At 38.9% G+C, this 13,121-nt stretch overlaps 1 protein-coding gene across 1 annotated transcript in view; it reads left to right on the top strand.

Annotated features, from left to right (window-relative positions):
- Positions 1 to 13,121, top strand: part of ADAMTS20 (ADAM metallopeptidase with thrombospondin type 1 motif 20) — a 134,050-nt gene that overhangs the window by 61,343 nt on the left and 59,586 nt on the right. Inside the window, exons 15-19 of the mRNA XM_032493279.1 lie at positions 1,983 to 2,100; positions 4,439 to 4,534; positions 6,461 to 6,627; positions 6,781 to 6,910; positions 12,451 to 12,577. Coding sequence (XP_032349170.1) covers positions 1,983 to 2,100; positions 4,439 to 4,534; positions 6,461 to 6,627; positions 6,781 to 6,910; positions 12,451 to 12,577 — 638 coding nt within the window. The remainder of the gene's footprint in view (positions 1 to 1,982; positions 2,101 to 4,438; positions 4,535 to 6,460; positions 6,628 to 6,780; positions 6,911 to 12,450; positions 12,578 to 13,121) is intronic.

The following is a 13,121-nucleotide window of genomic DNA, read 5'->3' on the forward strand; positions in this document are numbered from 1 at the left end:
GTGCATCTCGACGTAGCATCCTCTGTCTTCACCTTGCTGTCTATGCGAGCACGGCTAGGAGACTGTTGCCAGGCCATCCTCTGTCATCAGGAGTGACTCACGAAGCAGCAAGATGAGTTCGCTGCTTTTGTTTTTCCTGTGGTACTCAAAATCAAGATGAGGGATGAGGTCGGCTTCCTAAAAAAAATGGGGTGTATCAGAACACAAGGGTTGTGAAGTCCTTTCGCTACGTCACGTGGGACCTTCTGGCGTGAAGGCCCCTCTGTGTTGGAAGCAGTGATCTCTGCCCTCCCTTTCTCCCTTCCCTTGCTTCATATGTACATTCAGTGGACACTGACTGAGCAGCTACTAGATGCCCCATCCTGTTCTAGTCACCAAGATGAGAGGATGGAACAGAGTACCTACCTCCAATGTGGGCACAGGTGTGTGGGGGACACAGGCGTACATACAATCAGAGTGCAGCGCCCTGGGGCCATCTGCAAGAGGGCGTCACATTGTAGGAGTGACTTATTCTCTGGGGAGATGGGTAACAGATTCAAAGATGCTCACAGAAGGGTGTGAGTCTTGAGCTAATTCTTAAGGAAGAGTAGGTTTTAGAAAGGTGTGGAAAGTAAGGGGCCAGGGTTAGAAGTAGCTACCAGCTGATGGTGGTTATATGTACTTTTTTACCTGCAGTCCTTGGAGACCCCTGGAAGGATTTGGAGTTAAGTGAGAGTTGTGATTTGATTTGGATGCTAGAATCTTCAGAACATAGTGGGTTGTTTGGAAATTGGAGATGGGTAGGCTGTGTAAGCAGGATTCTAGGTGAGAGCAGATGAGCCCCTGAATTAAAGCTCACAAATTGCAGGTGGCAAGCTTAAAACGAGATGATGAGTCTGAGAACTAGGGTAGTGAATGCCAGTCTAAAGAATACAGATGTAACCTTGGGAGCCCATTCCTTTGGTTAAGTGGAACCTAATTTTTTCTCCCTATAACCAAATATTTGTTACCAAGTTTTTCTCACTACAACCAAGTATCTATTACCAGTTACCTAGGTGATAAAGGCCTTGCACCTCAAAGGGCTAATGAGATGTTCAAAATAATTTAAATATTAGAAAAAGGGTACTTGGTGGCTAGAGAAAACGTGTTTTATCAAAATTAATAGCAGAAAGTCAGATACAGTGGAAATATATCTGAACATAAAGATGCATATTACTTTCAGAAAATATCTGGACTGAAAATTTTATTTTGGAAACATTTGCCTTATGAATAGAAGTTCATGAGGCCTATGAATTTTTCTGACTTTCCCGATCACGAAGTCTAGAGGAGCGCTGCAGAGAGCTAAACACGGCTTCAGCGTCTGCAGGAGACCCTGTGCATGGAGAGGAGCTGTTCTCGTCCTGACCCAGAACAAACCGTGTATTTTCACCTTGACTTATGTACTCATTCTTTTCGTAAACACTGATCATTATGCCGAATAGTCATTTTAAAGGAGTAAACGGTGTCTTCCATATGTGTTCAGTTTATTCTCAGATTTCTAAGGTTATGAGTTTAAAAAGTGAATCACGAAAGACATCTTTTTGGAGTTACTGTGATGTGTTACTTTTTAGTCCCTTTCGAATGATTTGTCTTTATAAAGCGTGATTTTCAGATGATGGACCTAGGAATCACCTGTCAGTGTTTGTTACAACGTGGATTCCTAGGTTTCACCTCCAAGGATTTTAATTCAGAAAATCTTGGACTCTTCCTTTTTAAATCCCACTCCACGTGATTTTGATACAGGAAGTATGTAGATGACCCTTTAGAAAACACTACTTTTTCAACCACGTGAAGAGATGTGTGAAGATACTGACATACAGCAAGATCGGTGGATGTTCTGAAAAAATCCTGTTGTATCTAATCTCCTATCAGTTGAAAGGATGCTTTTGAAAAGAACTTTGTAAAGCACCATGCTTTTCAGCGGTCATTTTTATACTACTGATTGTTACTATTGTGTTTTGAAGCAAGCGGGCTGTGATCACGTGTTAAACTCCAAGGCCAGGAGAGACAAATGTGGAGTGTGTGGTGGGGACAACTCCTCCTGCAGGACAATGGCAGGTGTCTTCAACAGTGCTCATTATGGTAAGCTGTGTATTTGTCTCCAGTTTTCTCTTTTATTTGATATAATAGCGGAGCATATGATAGAGGAATAATAATAATGGCTTATTATTGTTTTGTCTAGTCCCTACCCTTAGTTCAGAATTATTGTTAATCAAATCTTATACCAGATGATCACTGAATTAATGAATTTACCTGCTCAAGACTAATCTGATTCTTAAAAACTTACTAGGTTCATTTGTTAGAGTAAATCTAGTACAATTTGACAATGATGTATGAACAGTCCCCCCAGTTAATGAAGTGTTTTTACTGCTATTCTTGTAATCCGTGTTGTATATATTTATTATTTTTCCAGGAAATTTGCTTTCAGTTATTTTTAATCATTTGAACCACATTTTTTTTTTGGTGTGACCTGGTCTATCTGGTTGTGTTTCTTACGGATAACATACTGAAGCCGATTGACGGTGAAGGATAAAACCATTATCAATGTAGATTTGGAATGAGCGTTACATTTGATCTTCCAGGAAGTATCTGAATTACAGATATAATTGCTATTTGGCCATATTTTCATTTTCCTTCAAAATTATTATGAGAATATATTATATCAGCTATTTTCTATTAAATTTTCTGAGAAAACATTTTTTCTTTTTATGGCAATAAAAGCAGCCCTTTAAAACTTTCTTTGCAAAATAAAACTGTATGTTTTACAATTTTATTGTTCAGCATTAAACCGTATTCATATGTTTCTGAACATAGTTGTTAACAAGAGTTGTTTCAATTAAAGCAGTAGAATTGAAAACACAATTTATATTTTTATCTATATAAAAGTATAGATAATGCTATATAAAAGTATAGATCATGCTCTGGTCATGCTTATGAATCTTGATTACTAGATAATTTAACATTATTTTCCTGGTTTTTATGACTCATTGTTTTATAAGAGCCATATAGATTTAACCCTCTTTTCTAACCAATGGCACACATTTGTCAAAGTCTGGTCTGTATTCACACAAAAAATTTTATCTCTGTATAAAACCACATGCACCAAATTAGGATCATATATTTAACTTTTCCAAATTGTACTATAAATTAACCAGTTTGCAAATGGAAAAAAATAGCATTTGTCACACTATTGCCCCCTGGTGGTAGCTTTCATCCTGTCACCTTTGCAAAGTCTAGGAATGCTTTCTTAAAAAAAAGCAAAGACATAAATAGGGGACGTAGTAGGAATATTTTAGAGTGAAAAAAATCATGAATCAAAATTATTGTTGTAGGCTTATAACCTACAGCCAATATGCATAGAGGGTATACCGAATCATCAGACCATTTATCCCCTTATATTGAATGTGATGTCTTAAAGAGATATAAATAAATAAGGCTGCTCAGAAAACACTCAAGGTAATCTCATATCAGGGTTGCAAACTCAAGCTCTTTTAAAACTTCCTCTTCTCAAGTTCACTCCATATTTATTAAAATTAGTTTATGAGAAAATTTCAGCCCCTTTTGTTTATGTATTGAATAAAGAGGAAAACCCTAATAAGGAACAGGAAAAACTTAGAATAGTGTATCACTAGAGCAAAATTAATTGTTGACTTAAAACCTGAGAGTATTTGGAGAATTATGTAACGTGAGTGGTTTTAGTGCCAAAAAAATGTTCTTTCTTATTTAATATGTATTTGATACAGTATTTCCTCACCTTTTAAGCATTGCCAGTGTTGTTGAATTTGGTCTCATAAAACAGAAATATTTTCATTTCTCTCATAAACTTTTTACTTTTCTCTTGGCATTTGTTAGTAGACCTTAAAAAATAATGTAAAATTTTTGGGGTGCAAATAGGAATTCCTGCTTACACTAGAACCTTAAAGCTTAAGAAGAATGTTTCTCTTTACCTTGTATTATTTTACTATTCACTGAGTCTGTGTACACATATAGCAGTGACTGACTATTTTTATATCTCCTGGATTTGTGAATAGCATTTGGAGTCCTGTATTTTTTCCCATTTAAGAAATATAAAGTGTAAAAGTATTGGTCAAATTTAAAAATGAGTATGTGTATTAAATATTTCATTAGCTAAAATACTAACTTCATTCTTATTCTATATTCAAAATTTTAGAAGTAAGAAAAATTAGGAAATTCACTTTAAGAATCCCAAACTCTGTATATTTCTAGACAACAACCCTTTTTCCTTAACCCCTGGTAATTTGTATAAGGTATGGATTCAAAAAGAATAAGCACTGTATTGTCTTTCAAAGAGAAGATGCAATTAAGTCTGGCTATGCTATTCACATTTTTCATTCAGCACCACTAGCCTCTGGGCCATCTGCTTTTTGTGACAGTTAACATGTATAAAATTATATTGCAGGTTATAATGTCGTTGTAAAGATTCCCCCAGGAGCAACAAACATTGATATTCTTCAGCACAGCTATTCTGGAAAACCAGAAGATGACAATTACCTTGGTAAACATTTTCAGTTAAACAGCAGCCAGCCTGTGGTTTGTGTACAAGTTCATGGCGGTCTGTGGTGGTTGTAAATTCTTGGAAAGCAGGCAAGGAGAGCCCTGAAACAAACATGCAATTTCAGTTCATAAGGAGCTTAAGTCATCTGACTCCCCTATATGTCTTTCCTTCTTGGATATCTATAACCTATTTGAAAAATATTGAACTAAATTCTGAAAAGTAAATTTAACATTTTTCCCCCATGAGGGTGTTCTAGATAACCAAAGCTTATATTCAATTAAAGTCGTATGTGTATTTAGAATAAAATACTCTTTTATCTTTATCTAAAATGAATTCTAGATCTTTGGGGTTAACTGTCTTAAAGAATTTTCTTAGATGTTTTTACCATGTAGTAAAAGTCTTTAAATACAATTTTTTTAAGCTGTAGTGTTATATGGCAAGGCAGAAGGAGAACTATGGTTTCATTTTTAGATGTGAATGAATATAGTCATAGTATATTGTCCTTTCGCTATTTCTAGAGTATACATTTCAGTTGTTATTTACTTGGCAAAATTAGCTTTTAGGCTTAAAGAATTTCATTAAGACCCGAAAATGAAAAGATGGCTTTACAAACCTTTCCCTTCTGTCTGATAAATATCTTAATGTTGACTTCTCTGTAATTCACCAAACTGGAGTAGGTGGTGATGTAGAGCTGAAAATGAGAAAGTACCTGCTTCACATTAATGAAATGTGAAATATTGGCTCAAATAATCAATGCTTGTCACTGGGAATCTGAGTCCATAATGAACAAATCTATCAGTAATTGTATTTGAAATTATAGAGTCAATTTGCAAAGAGAACAGCTGTGTAATGGATACAGATTTTCCTTTTGGTGATAAAAACGTTTTAGAATGAGGTAGAGGTGGTGGTTGCGCAATGTTCGTGAATGCACTAAATGCCATCGAGTTGTTCGCTTTGAAGTGGCTAATTTTATATTATGCCAATTTCATCTCTGTGAAAAAATGCAAAACGTTTCCTAGAGAAAGTCAGATGTAAATGTTCTGATTAACCTTTTACATTTAGTGGCAATTCTTTTTTCTTTTGCTAAAATATTACCTCAATGCATATACACAGATATATGCCACTGTACTGGAGATAATTTAGTCTGTCTCCCTTAGGCTCCCCCTAGGGAGATGTTCGCATTCTCCTAGGGACAACAAGTTCTGCCTAAGTTTAAAAGTTGTGAATACACACTCTATTACATACATATGTAAACATAGATAAATATCTACACTGTAAATATGTAGTATATAGATAAATATCTACACGTATGCCTATTTGACAGGATTCTGTTAACACCTGTCAATGGGAAAGAGAAAGAACTAGAAGGTGCAAGATCACAGAGGCAGAGGGAGCATGCTGGGGAGCAGTCACTCCGTAGGCATGAAGGGTGATAGACTGCCTCGCTTTGAGAAATATCGAGGCATTTGCAGAGAGAAGATGGGAGATGCATGGCCTTTTAGAACACTGACCCTCAGCTGTTGGAGCTTCGTGCATCTTTTAATGCTGCAGCAGTCTGACTGCCCTTTCCTTCTTCCCCACTGATGACCAGGATTGATTTAGCTGATCTGTCTGCTGGCCCATGACCTCTTTCTGTTTCCCCACTTCCCGTATGTCCCTCCTGGAGGCTGCATGCCTGGTGGAAGATGACCACCTCAGAAAGAACAAATTATAGCGTGAATTCATTTTCAGTGGCTTTGGCCAGTGTGCTGAAGGTTCCCTGCTTCTGGATTAGATAGCCCTCGACAGTAAAATAAAGTTTATTTCCTCAATATGAATTTATTTTTCCATTCTCTAATTTCAGAAAAGGTGTTTGATGGTAAAAGTTAAAAATATTTCTGTCGTGTTGACTGGTTTTGCTATTTCATGAGCTCTGTCCTTTTACAGCCTTGTCGGACACTCAAGGGAATTTCCTTTTGAATGGCAATTTTGTTGTAAGTATGTCCAAAAAAGAAATCAACGTGCAAGGAGCTATTTTTGAATACAGTGGTTCAAACAACTCAATTGAAAGAATTAATAGTACTGATCGGCTGGAAGAAGAACTTGTTTTGCAGGTAAATTCTCAGTAGTTGTTAATGAGACAGTCTCAATCAGATTAGTTAACTGGGATGCTTAAGTGCTTTGCGTTTATTACTAAACAGAAAAATGATCTTTTAAGAATATATCTTTTACGATTTAATTATTTGCTCCTTTGTGTTTTTATTGAGGTTTTGTGTGTGGGTAATCTGTACAACCCCGATGTGCGTTATTCCTTCAACATCCCCATGGAAGAGAAGAGCGATCTGTTCACATGGGACCCATATGGACCATGGCAAGACTGTACAAAAATGTGTCAAGGTACCCTGGTATTCAATAAAAGACAGAAGTTTAGCTGCGCATGCGGGTATAATCTGGGGCGCTGCTGAGTCTGCCTGCCTGTGGAATCCACGCACATACACCTCACAGACATACAAAGGTTTCCTATCTTTTTTCTCTTCCTGCTTTTTCATTCTTTGCTTTGTAGACTTAACGGCCTCCTTTATCTCTATCATTCTCAACATTCTCCATCCCTTCTCCATCCCTTTTCGTTCTCATCCTCTTTCTCAGAGTCACAGAAGTTAGACGTCCCCCTAACTGGGATTCTGCTACCCAGTGAAATCCCCACCCACTTGTCCATTCCCCTCCAGCCACCCGTCTCCCTGTTTTTGAGTTGGGGCACCAGCATCCTTTCCTTCTTCTATTTCCCTTCCCTGACCACAAGGACATGTGTTTGTCCTGATGGATGAATAACAGAAAGCAGCACAGGGGGAAATGGAAAAGCAGTGAAGTTTACAGCAGAGGAAAGCAAATGAAGGGCTGGTGTCTTTGGGCGGTCTGTAATTACGGATACCTAATTGTGTGATCCTCCTGCATTTGTTCAAATCAGTAAATATTCATTGAAGGACTCTTCTGTTTTGGGTTATTAGGACCCTGATTTTGCGTTCAGTTTTTAAAGCCCGGCGGAGGAAACAGAGGCACAAGTAGATTACCTGAATTTTAAATGGTAAATGCAGCGCTGCAGGTAGGCAAGGAGAAGACCCCGGGAAAGACGGAGGGAGCAGTTTGCAGAGGTTAAGTGTGAAAACGTAAAGAAGTTTGAGGAGAACAGAAAAGTAGTTCCCCTGGGGACTAGAGCCAAGGTTTGGGAATGAGGGGAGCAGTGCGTCAGAGGACGGTCTGGAAATGAGCTGAGAGAAGATGGAAGACCGGGGGCAGCGACCACAGGTGATGGGGACATTGTAACCAACTGACCTCAAGGTGCCAAAGGAACCAAGGTACCCCATTCAGGAAAAGGCACAGGCTTGGTCCTGTGGTGTTGGGACAGTGGCGCCTGGATGATGGTGTGGAAACAGGCATTCTTGTTGAGCAATGTCTCAGGGGAGGGAGACTGAAGTAGATGATGCCAGGCTGACAGGGGACAAGACCCTGGATAGGCTTCCTGGAAGAGAGCTGAGGCTTTGGGAACTGGGACCAGTATTCCAGCATAGCTTGGTGACCTGGTCTGTGGCAGAGGATGTGGGAAAGCGAAGGACAAATTCCAAGTCACAGGTGAATGAAGGAACATTGTAGAATGTGGGGAACACACCAAGTAAAGAGTAAGATCCTAAATGAAAGGTTGGACACCTTTTAGGCGCATGGAGATAGTCTGGGAGTCCGAACCAGGACAAGTCTCTTAAAAAACTATGTACAGTGGGGAGAGGAGCTATTAATTCAGTTGCCACAAAGTATGCTGTGATTACAGTCCCTTTTTGGTGTAACTTTTTGGTTTCTCTAAAGTGAAGCTTCCTGAGTTTTATTTACTCGTTTTGCTGTGCGCTGGAAATGATCAGTCCCCAGACTCTTTGTGAGCACTCTGGATTTCGTCTTACTCTTTTGAAGCACATTATCCAATCTGTCAGTTTCAGTTTCCCTTCACGTCTTCTCATCTCTTGCTACCATGACCCTCTTCTCTCTTGCTCGAATTTGGCTGTGTTGCTTTTCAGGCCTGTGGCACGGCTGTCATGACGCACTCACCCTCCTTTCCCATCCTGTGAACTCTCTCTGGCTTTCTTCTGAGTTGGAGTCCCTGTGTACTGAATCCCATGAGTTCCTCTTTGTATTTCCTCCATGGGGCTAGGGGTAGGGGGAGCATATCTGTACTTTCTTGAGCAAGAGAGGCAGTTTTTTGAGACCTTTCCAATCTGAAAGTGGCATTAATTCTATTCTCACATTTGACCGATAGCTTGTCTCGTGTAAAATTCTGAGCTAGATTGTTTTCCTTTAGAATGCTGAAAATCTGTTTTTCTGGCATGTTTTCCGAATTTCCTGTGCTTGATTGTGACACTTCCTGGTGTGGGCGTGTCGTAGGTCCTCTCTCAGTTCTGATGGTGCGGAAAAAAAGCAGAACAGCGAGCATCGGCGTGGTTCTGTCTTTCGTCTTTTTTCCTAGATAATTAGGATGCCATTCCAATTTGGAAACATAGACTCCTTGACTTAAGGAGTCTTATGTGTGATTTCTTGGATAATTTCTTGACACTAAATTTTCTCTTCTATCTTGGTAAAATTTGTATTGTCTGGATGTCCAACCTCCTGAACTCATCACTTACTTTCCAATTTCTTCTCCCAATGTATGTTGTTTTCTTAATGTTTCTTCTCATACCAGCTTGCTTTCGTTTCGTGGATGCAATACCTATGTCCTTGAGAGTACTGACTGTCGTTTGTAAGCTTCTGCTGCTCCCCGACATGTCTGTTTCATCTTAGTGCCGTTTTGCCTCTGCTTATTTCGGTCTCTTTTGTGTTGGTGGCTTTCCTAAGATGCCTGCTGATCCTTTGGTCTGTGTTCATATTTCAGGCTGCAATGATAATTGAAGGTCCTGTGTGGGTGAGACAAGTCAAGCTTCATTATAAAATAGTTGGATCACTAAGTCGCCCTTTCCTGTGTCACTGGGGGAGAAGCCCCATATGTCATTGTCGTGGGATCTTTTTTCTTGGGCTGAAGAGCTTTCCAAGAAGGGAATCCTCCCATCTTCTTCTGGTCAGCAAGGCGCGTGGGGATCCATAAAAGTTGGCTTGGGGCCAGAGGGAAATGGAGGGAGAGCCTAGCGGGCCTGGATCTCCGCTTTCATTATGGCGTTTTTTTACTTAATCCCCCCTTTTCAGTACTGTGCTCCCCAACTTCCCTCAGCCATGTCTGTGCCCTCAAGTTCACCTTCTCTAGAACTGTGCCGTCCAGTATGGTAGCCACTAGGCACATGTGGCTAGCCCACTGAAATGTGGTGTTAACCGTGAAATGCAGAATGAATTCTGAAGACGTGGTATGAAAAAGGAAGGTGAACTGTATCACCAGTGATGTTTATACTGGTATCATGTGGAGGTGATCCTATTTGGATATTTTGGGCATGTGTATCTTTTTACTTTTTAATGTTACTACTAGACAATGTAAACCTACATATGTGGCTCATGTTCTGTTTTTATTGGACGGTGCTGCTCTTGACCAGAAGGTAGCAGGCTAACCGTTCTTCGTAAATACTTCTTGATCACTCTCCATCCTGCCAGGCCTACCCTTCACTCGTTCACCCCTTCAGAGGAGCCTGGTGATTTTGATCCCTGGGCTCTGCTTGGATTCTGAGGCATGAATGGTTTGCTTCTTACGCACTTTCTTCCTCCGTGGGCTTAAGTTTCAGCTCCCTTGGCTTTGTTAAATAGTTACTTCCATCTTCGTTTCGTATTCAGAATTTCCTTTTCTTGCCTGCTGTGTTTCCTTCTTTAGTCTTTTTTGTTCTTTCAGGTTGTTGCCTCTTCAGAATTCCTTCTAGTTATTTCAGATGGTGTTTGGGAAGGGGCAGAGATAAACAGGCATGTTCATGTTTGGCTGACTGAAAGTGTTCAGTTCAGCTTTGATAAAACAGAAATGTGGTTGTGTCGCTGACTGCTTAAACTCCTTCCTGTCTCCTTGTTGCAGAAAATGTGAAGTTCAGTCTGGCCCCTTATAACCGCTCCTCTTAGTTTGCTTGCACCGTGGTTATGCTGCAGACGGACAGCCAGCAAATCTCAATGACCCAGAACAACAAAGATTTATTTCTCTCTCATGCTGTATGTTGGCTGCTTTTGGCTGTGACTCTTCCCCAGCTTGGGATCCATGTCCATGTCATTTTCAAAAAACAAATTAATAAATTGCTTATATGTAAAATCCAAAAAGAAAAGGACACAAACGAACTACTTATTATTTATAACTTAGATGATTGACTTCTTGAATATGTGTAAGCACATTTGACTGTCCTTTCTGATTGATTTACTGCATTCTGTTGATTCTGATTTTGTGGTTGGCTTTATTCCTTTGATAACTATGTAAGTTTAAAAAGCTAAAGCTCTAAACTGTTCTTTGAAACAATGAACAGTACATATATGTAAATTTTAAAATGGTTTTATCTCTCAATGAGTTGATCTTCCTACAATATACTTTGTTTACCCACTCCCCGCCAAAAGAGCAGGAATATTTTTGACAGCTCAAAAAAAAAAAACAAGATATCTAAAATACATTTTCCCTCAGAGTTAGATTAGTTATGGTTTCATGAATCCAAGTTTCTTGATATAATCCACCCATTTGCAACTCATTCTGATACTTAAAAAAGTAAGCTATTGATATTTCCAATCCTCAACCCACAAACAGATCACAATTTTATTATATTCTCAGCACAATATCTACACAATAATCTGCCACAATGATTCTACACTGATAAATAGCATATTTAATTTATATGTGTTTACATATACATGTTTTAATAGCTGATGATCTCAGAATGTGATGATTTAAAATATTTTGGAAAATTTTAAAACTTTGCATCTCCATTTCATTTATTTTATATTGTGTGTAGTAAGGCAACATTAAATATATACTTTAAAAAATTAATACTTATTTTTAAGAGTGGTTTTAGAAAAGTTGAACAGCAAGTACAGAAAAATTCCTATAATGTCCCATCTTCCACTGCCCCCTCCTGTTTCCCCATTATTAATGTCTTGCATTAGTGTGGCACATTTATTACAGTTGATGCATTATGATTAACTAAAGTCCATACTTTACGTTAGTGTTCACTTTCTGTGTTGTACATTCTGAGTTTTGACAAGTGGACACTTGTAATGACACTTATGCACGATTACAGTATCATACAGAACACTTTCACTGCCCTAAAAATCCCTCTCTCTACCCCGGCTCTAACCTGTGACCACCACTGATCTTTTTATTGTCTGTCTGTGCCGCCTTTTTTGTTCATGACTGCAGGCTGAAAGATCAGCCCCATCTGGGAAAGGCTGTTTTAGCGACAGAGGGAAAAGGGAAAGAGATTTTCGCAGAAGCATATAGTGGCTTTTATTAGAGCATCTGCTTGGAGCTGGAATAGGTTACATCCCCTTACAGGTCGTTGGCATAAGCCTGATGTCAGTGGGTAAGAAAGTCTCCTCCTCCTGCAGGAAGTTAGAGCAACATTGTAGCAAGTGCAGTCTTGTAATTTGGGGAAAGGGAAGCAAATAATGGGGAACAATACTCTAGTGAATCATGCATGATCAGCTCCCAACCCTGGCCACTCAGTTCTCCACTAACACCCCCCTTCCATCCAGCTGTAATGAATTTCTTTCTTCTCCATACCTGTCCTGCCTTCCTTATGTCTCCTTGCTAAGTTAACTCAATCTTTCAGGACTCAAACTGCTTATCATAGAAAATCATTCTTGACTAGATCAATATGCCAGCCTGTTTGTGTGCTATGTTGGAATTTTTTGCTTTTGTAGCTGAATCCTTTAGGCTACTAGCAGAATTAAATAATTATGTGACATCTACTTATGTGAATTCTCCTTTTATTTTTAATTTTCATTTGGCTTTGGCCAAGGTCTTCATAGAAGAAAAATTACCTGCATACGTAAGAGTGATCATACGGTAGTGTCTGATCAAAGATGTGACCACTTACCTCTTCCATTGTTGGTGACTGAAAGGTGCAATATGGACTGTGAATTAAGGTAAGTCAGAGAGAACTAATGTATAATGAAACCAGATTAAAATCAATAAGTAAGATAAGCTGCAGGCATCTAGTTCAGTGCCTGGCACAGTGTAGATGTGGAATTAATGCCTGTCCTTTGTCCCTTCCCTTAAAAAACTTTAGACTCACTAACTTTTTTGTGAAACTCGGCAGTTGGTTTGAATTTTTATTCATAGTATTTGCTGAATACCAGTATATGGTCTTCAATATTTTGTGTAAGAAATGGAAGCAAATTTGTCTATAAAATAAATACAGGAAAACTCAAATATGAAAACCCATGGTTTGAAGATCTGAAATAATAAATTTTATAGCACGATTCTATACTTCCCTTGGAACTCATGACCTGATAAACTTTCAGTTTTTTAAATTTATTTTTTGTTTTCTTTTTAGTGGAGGTACAAGGATTGAACCCAGGGCCTCGTGCATGCTAAGCATGTGCTCTACCACTGAGCTCTACCCCTTTCCCCCAATAAACTTTTAAGGATCGAGGATTAGAGAATCAATAGATTGATTTCTCTAGCTTA

Source organism: Camelus ferus, chromosome 12 (genome assembly GCF_009834535.1).
Source record: "Camelus ferus isolate YT-003-E chromosome 12, BCGSAC_Cfer_1.0, whole genome shotgun sequence".
In the NCBI taxonomy this organism is placed as follows: Eukaryota; Metazoa; Chordata; class Mammalia; order Artiodactyla; family Camelidae; genus Camelus; species Camelus ferus.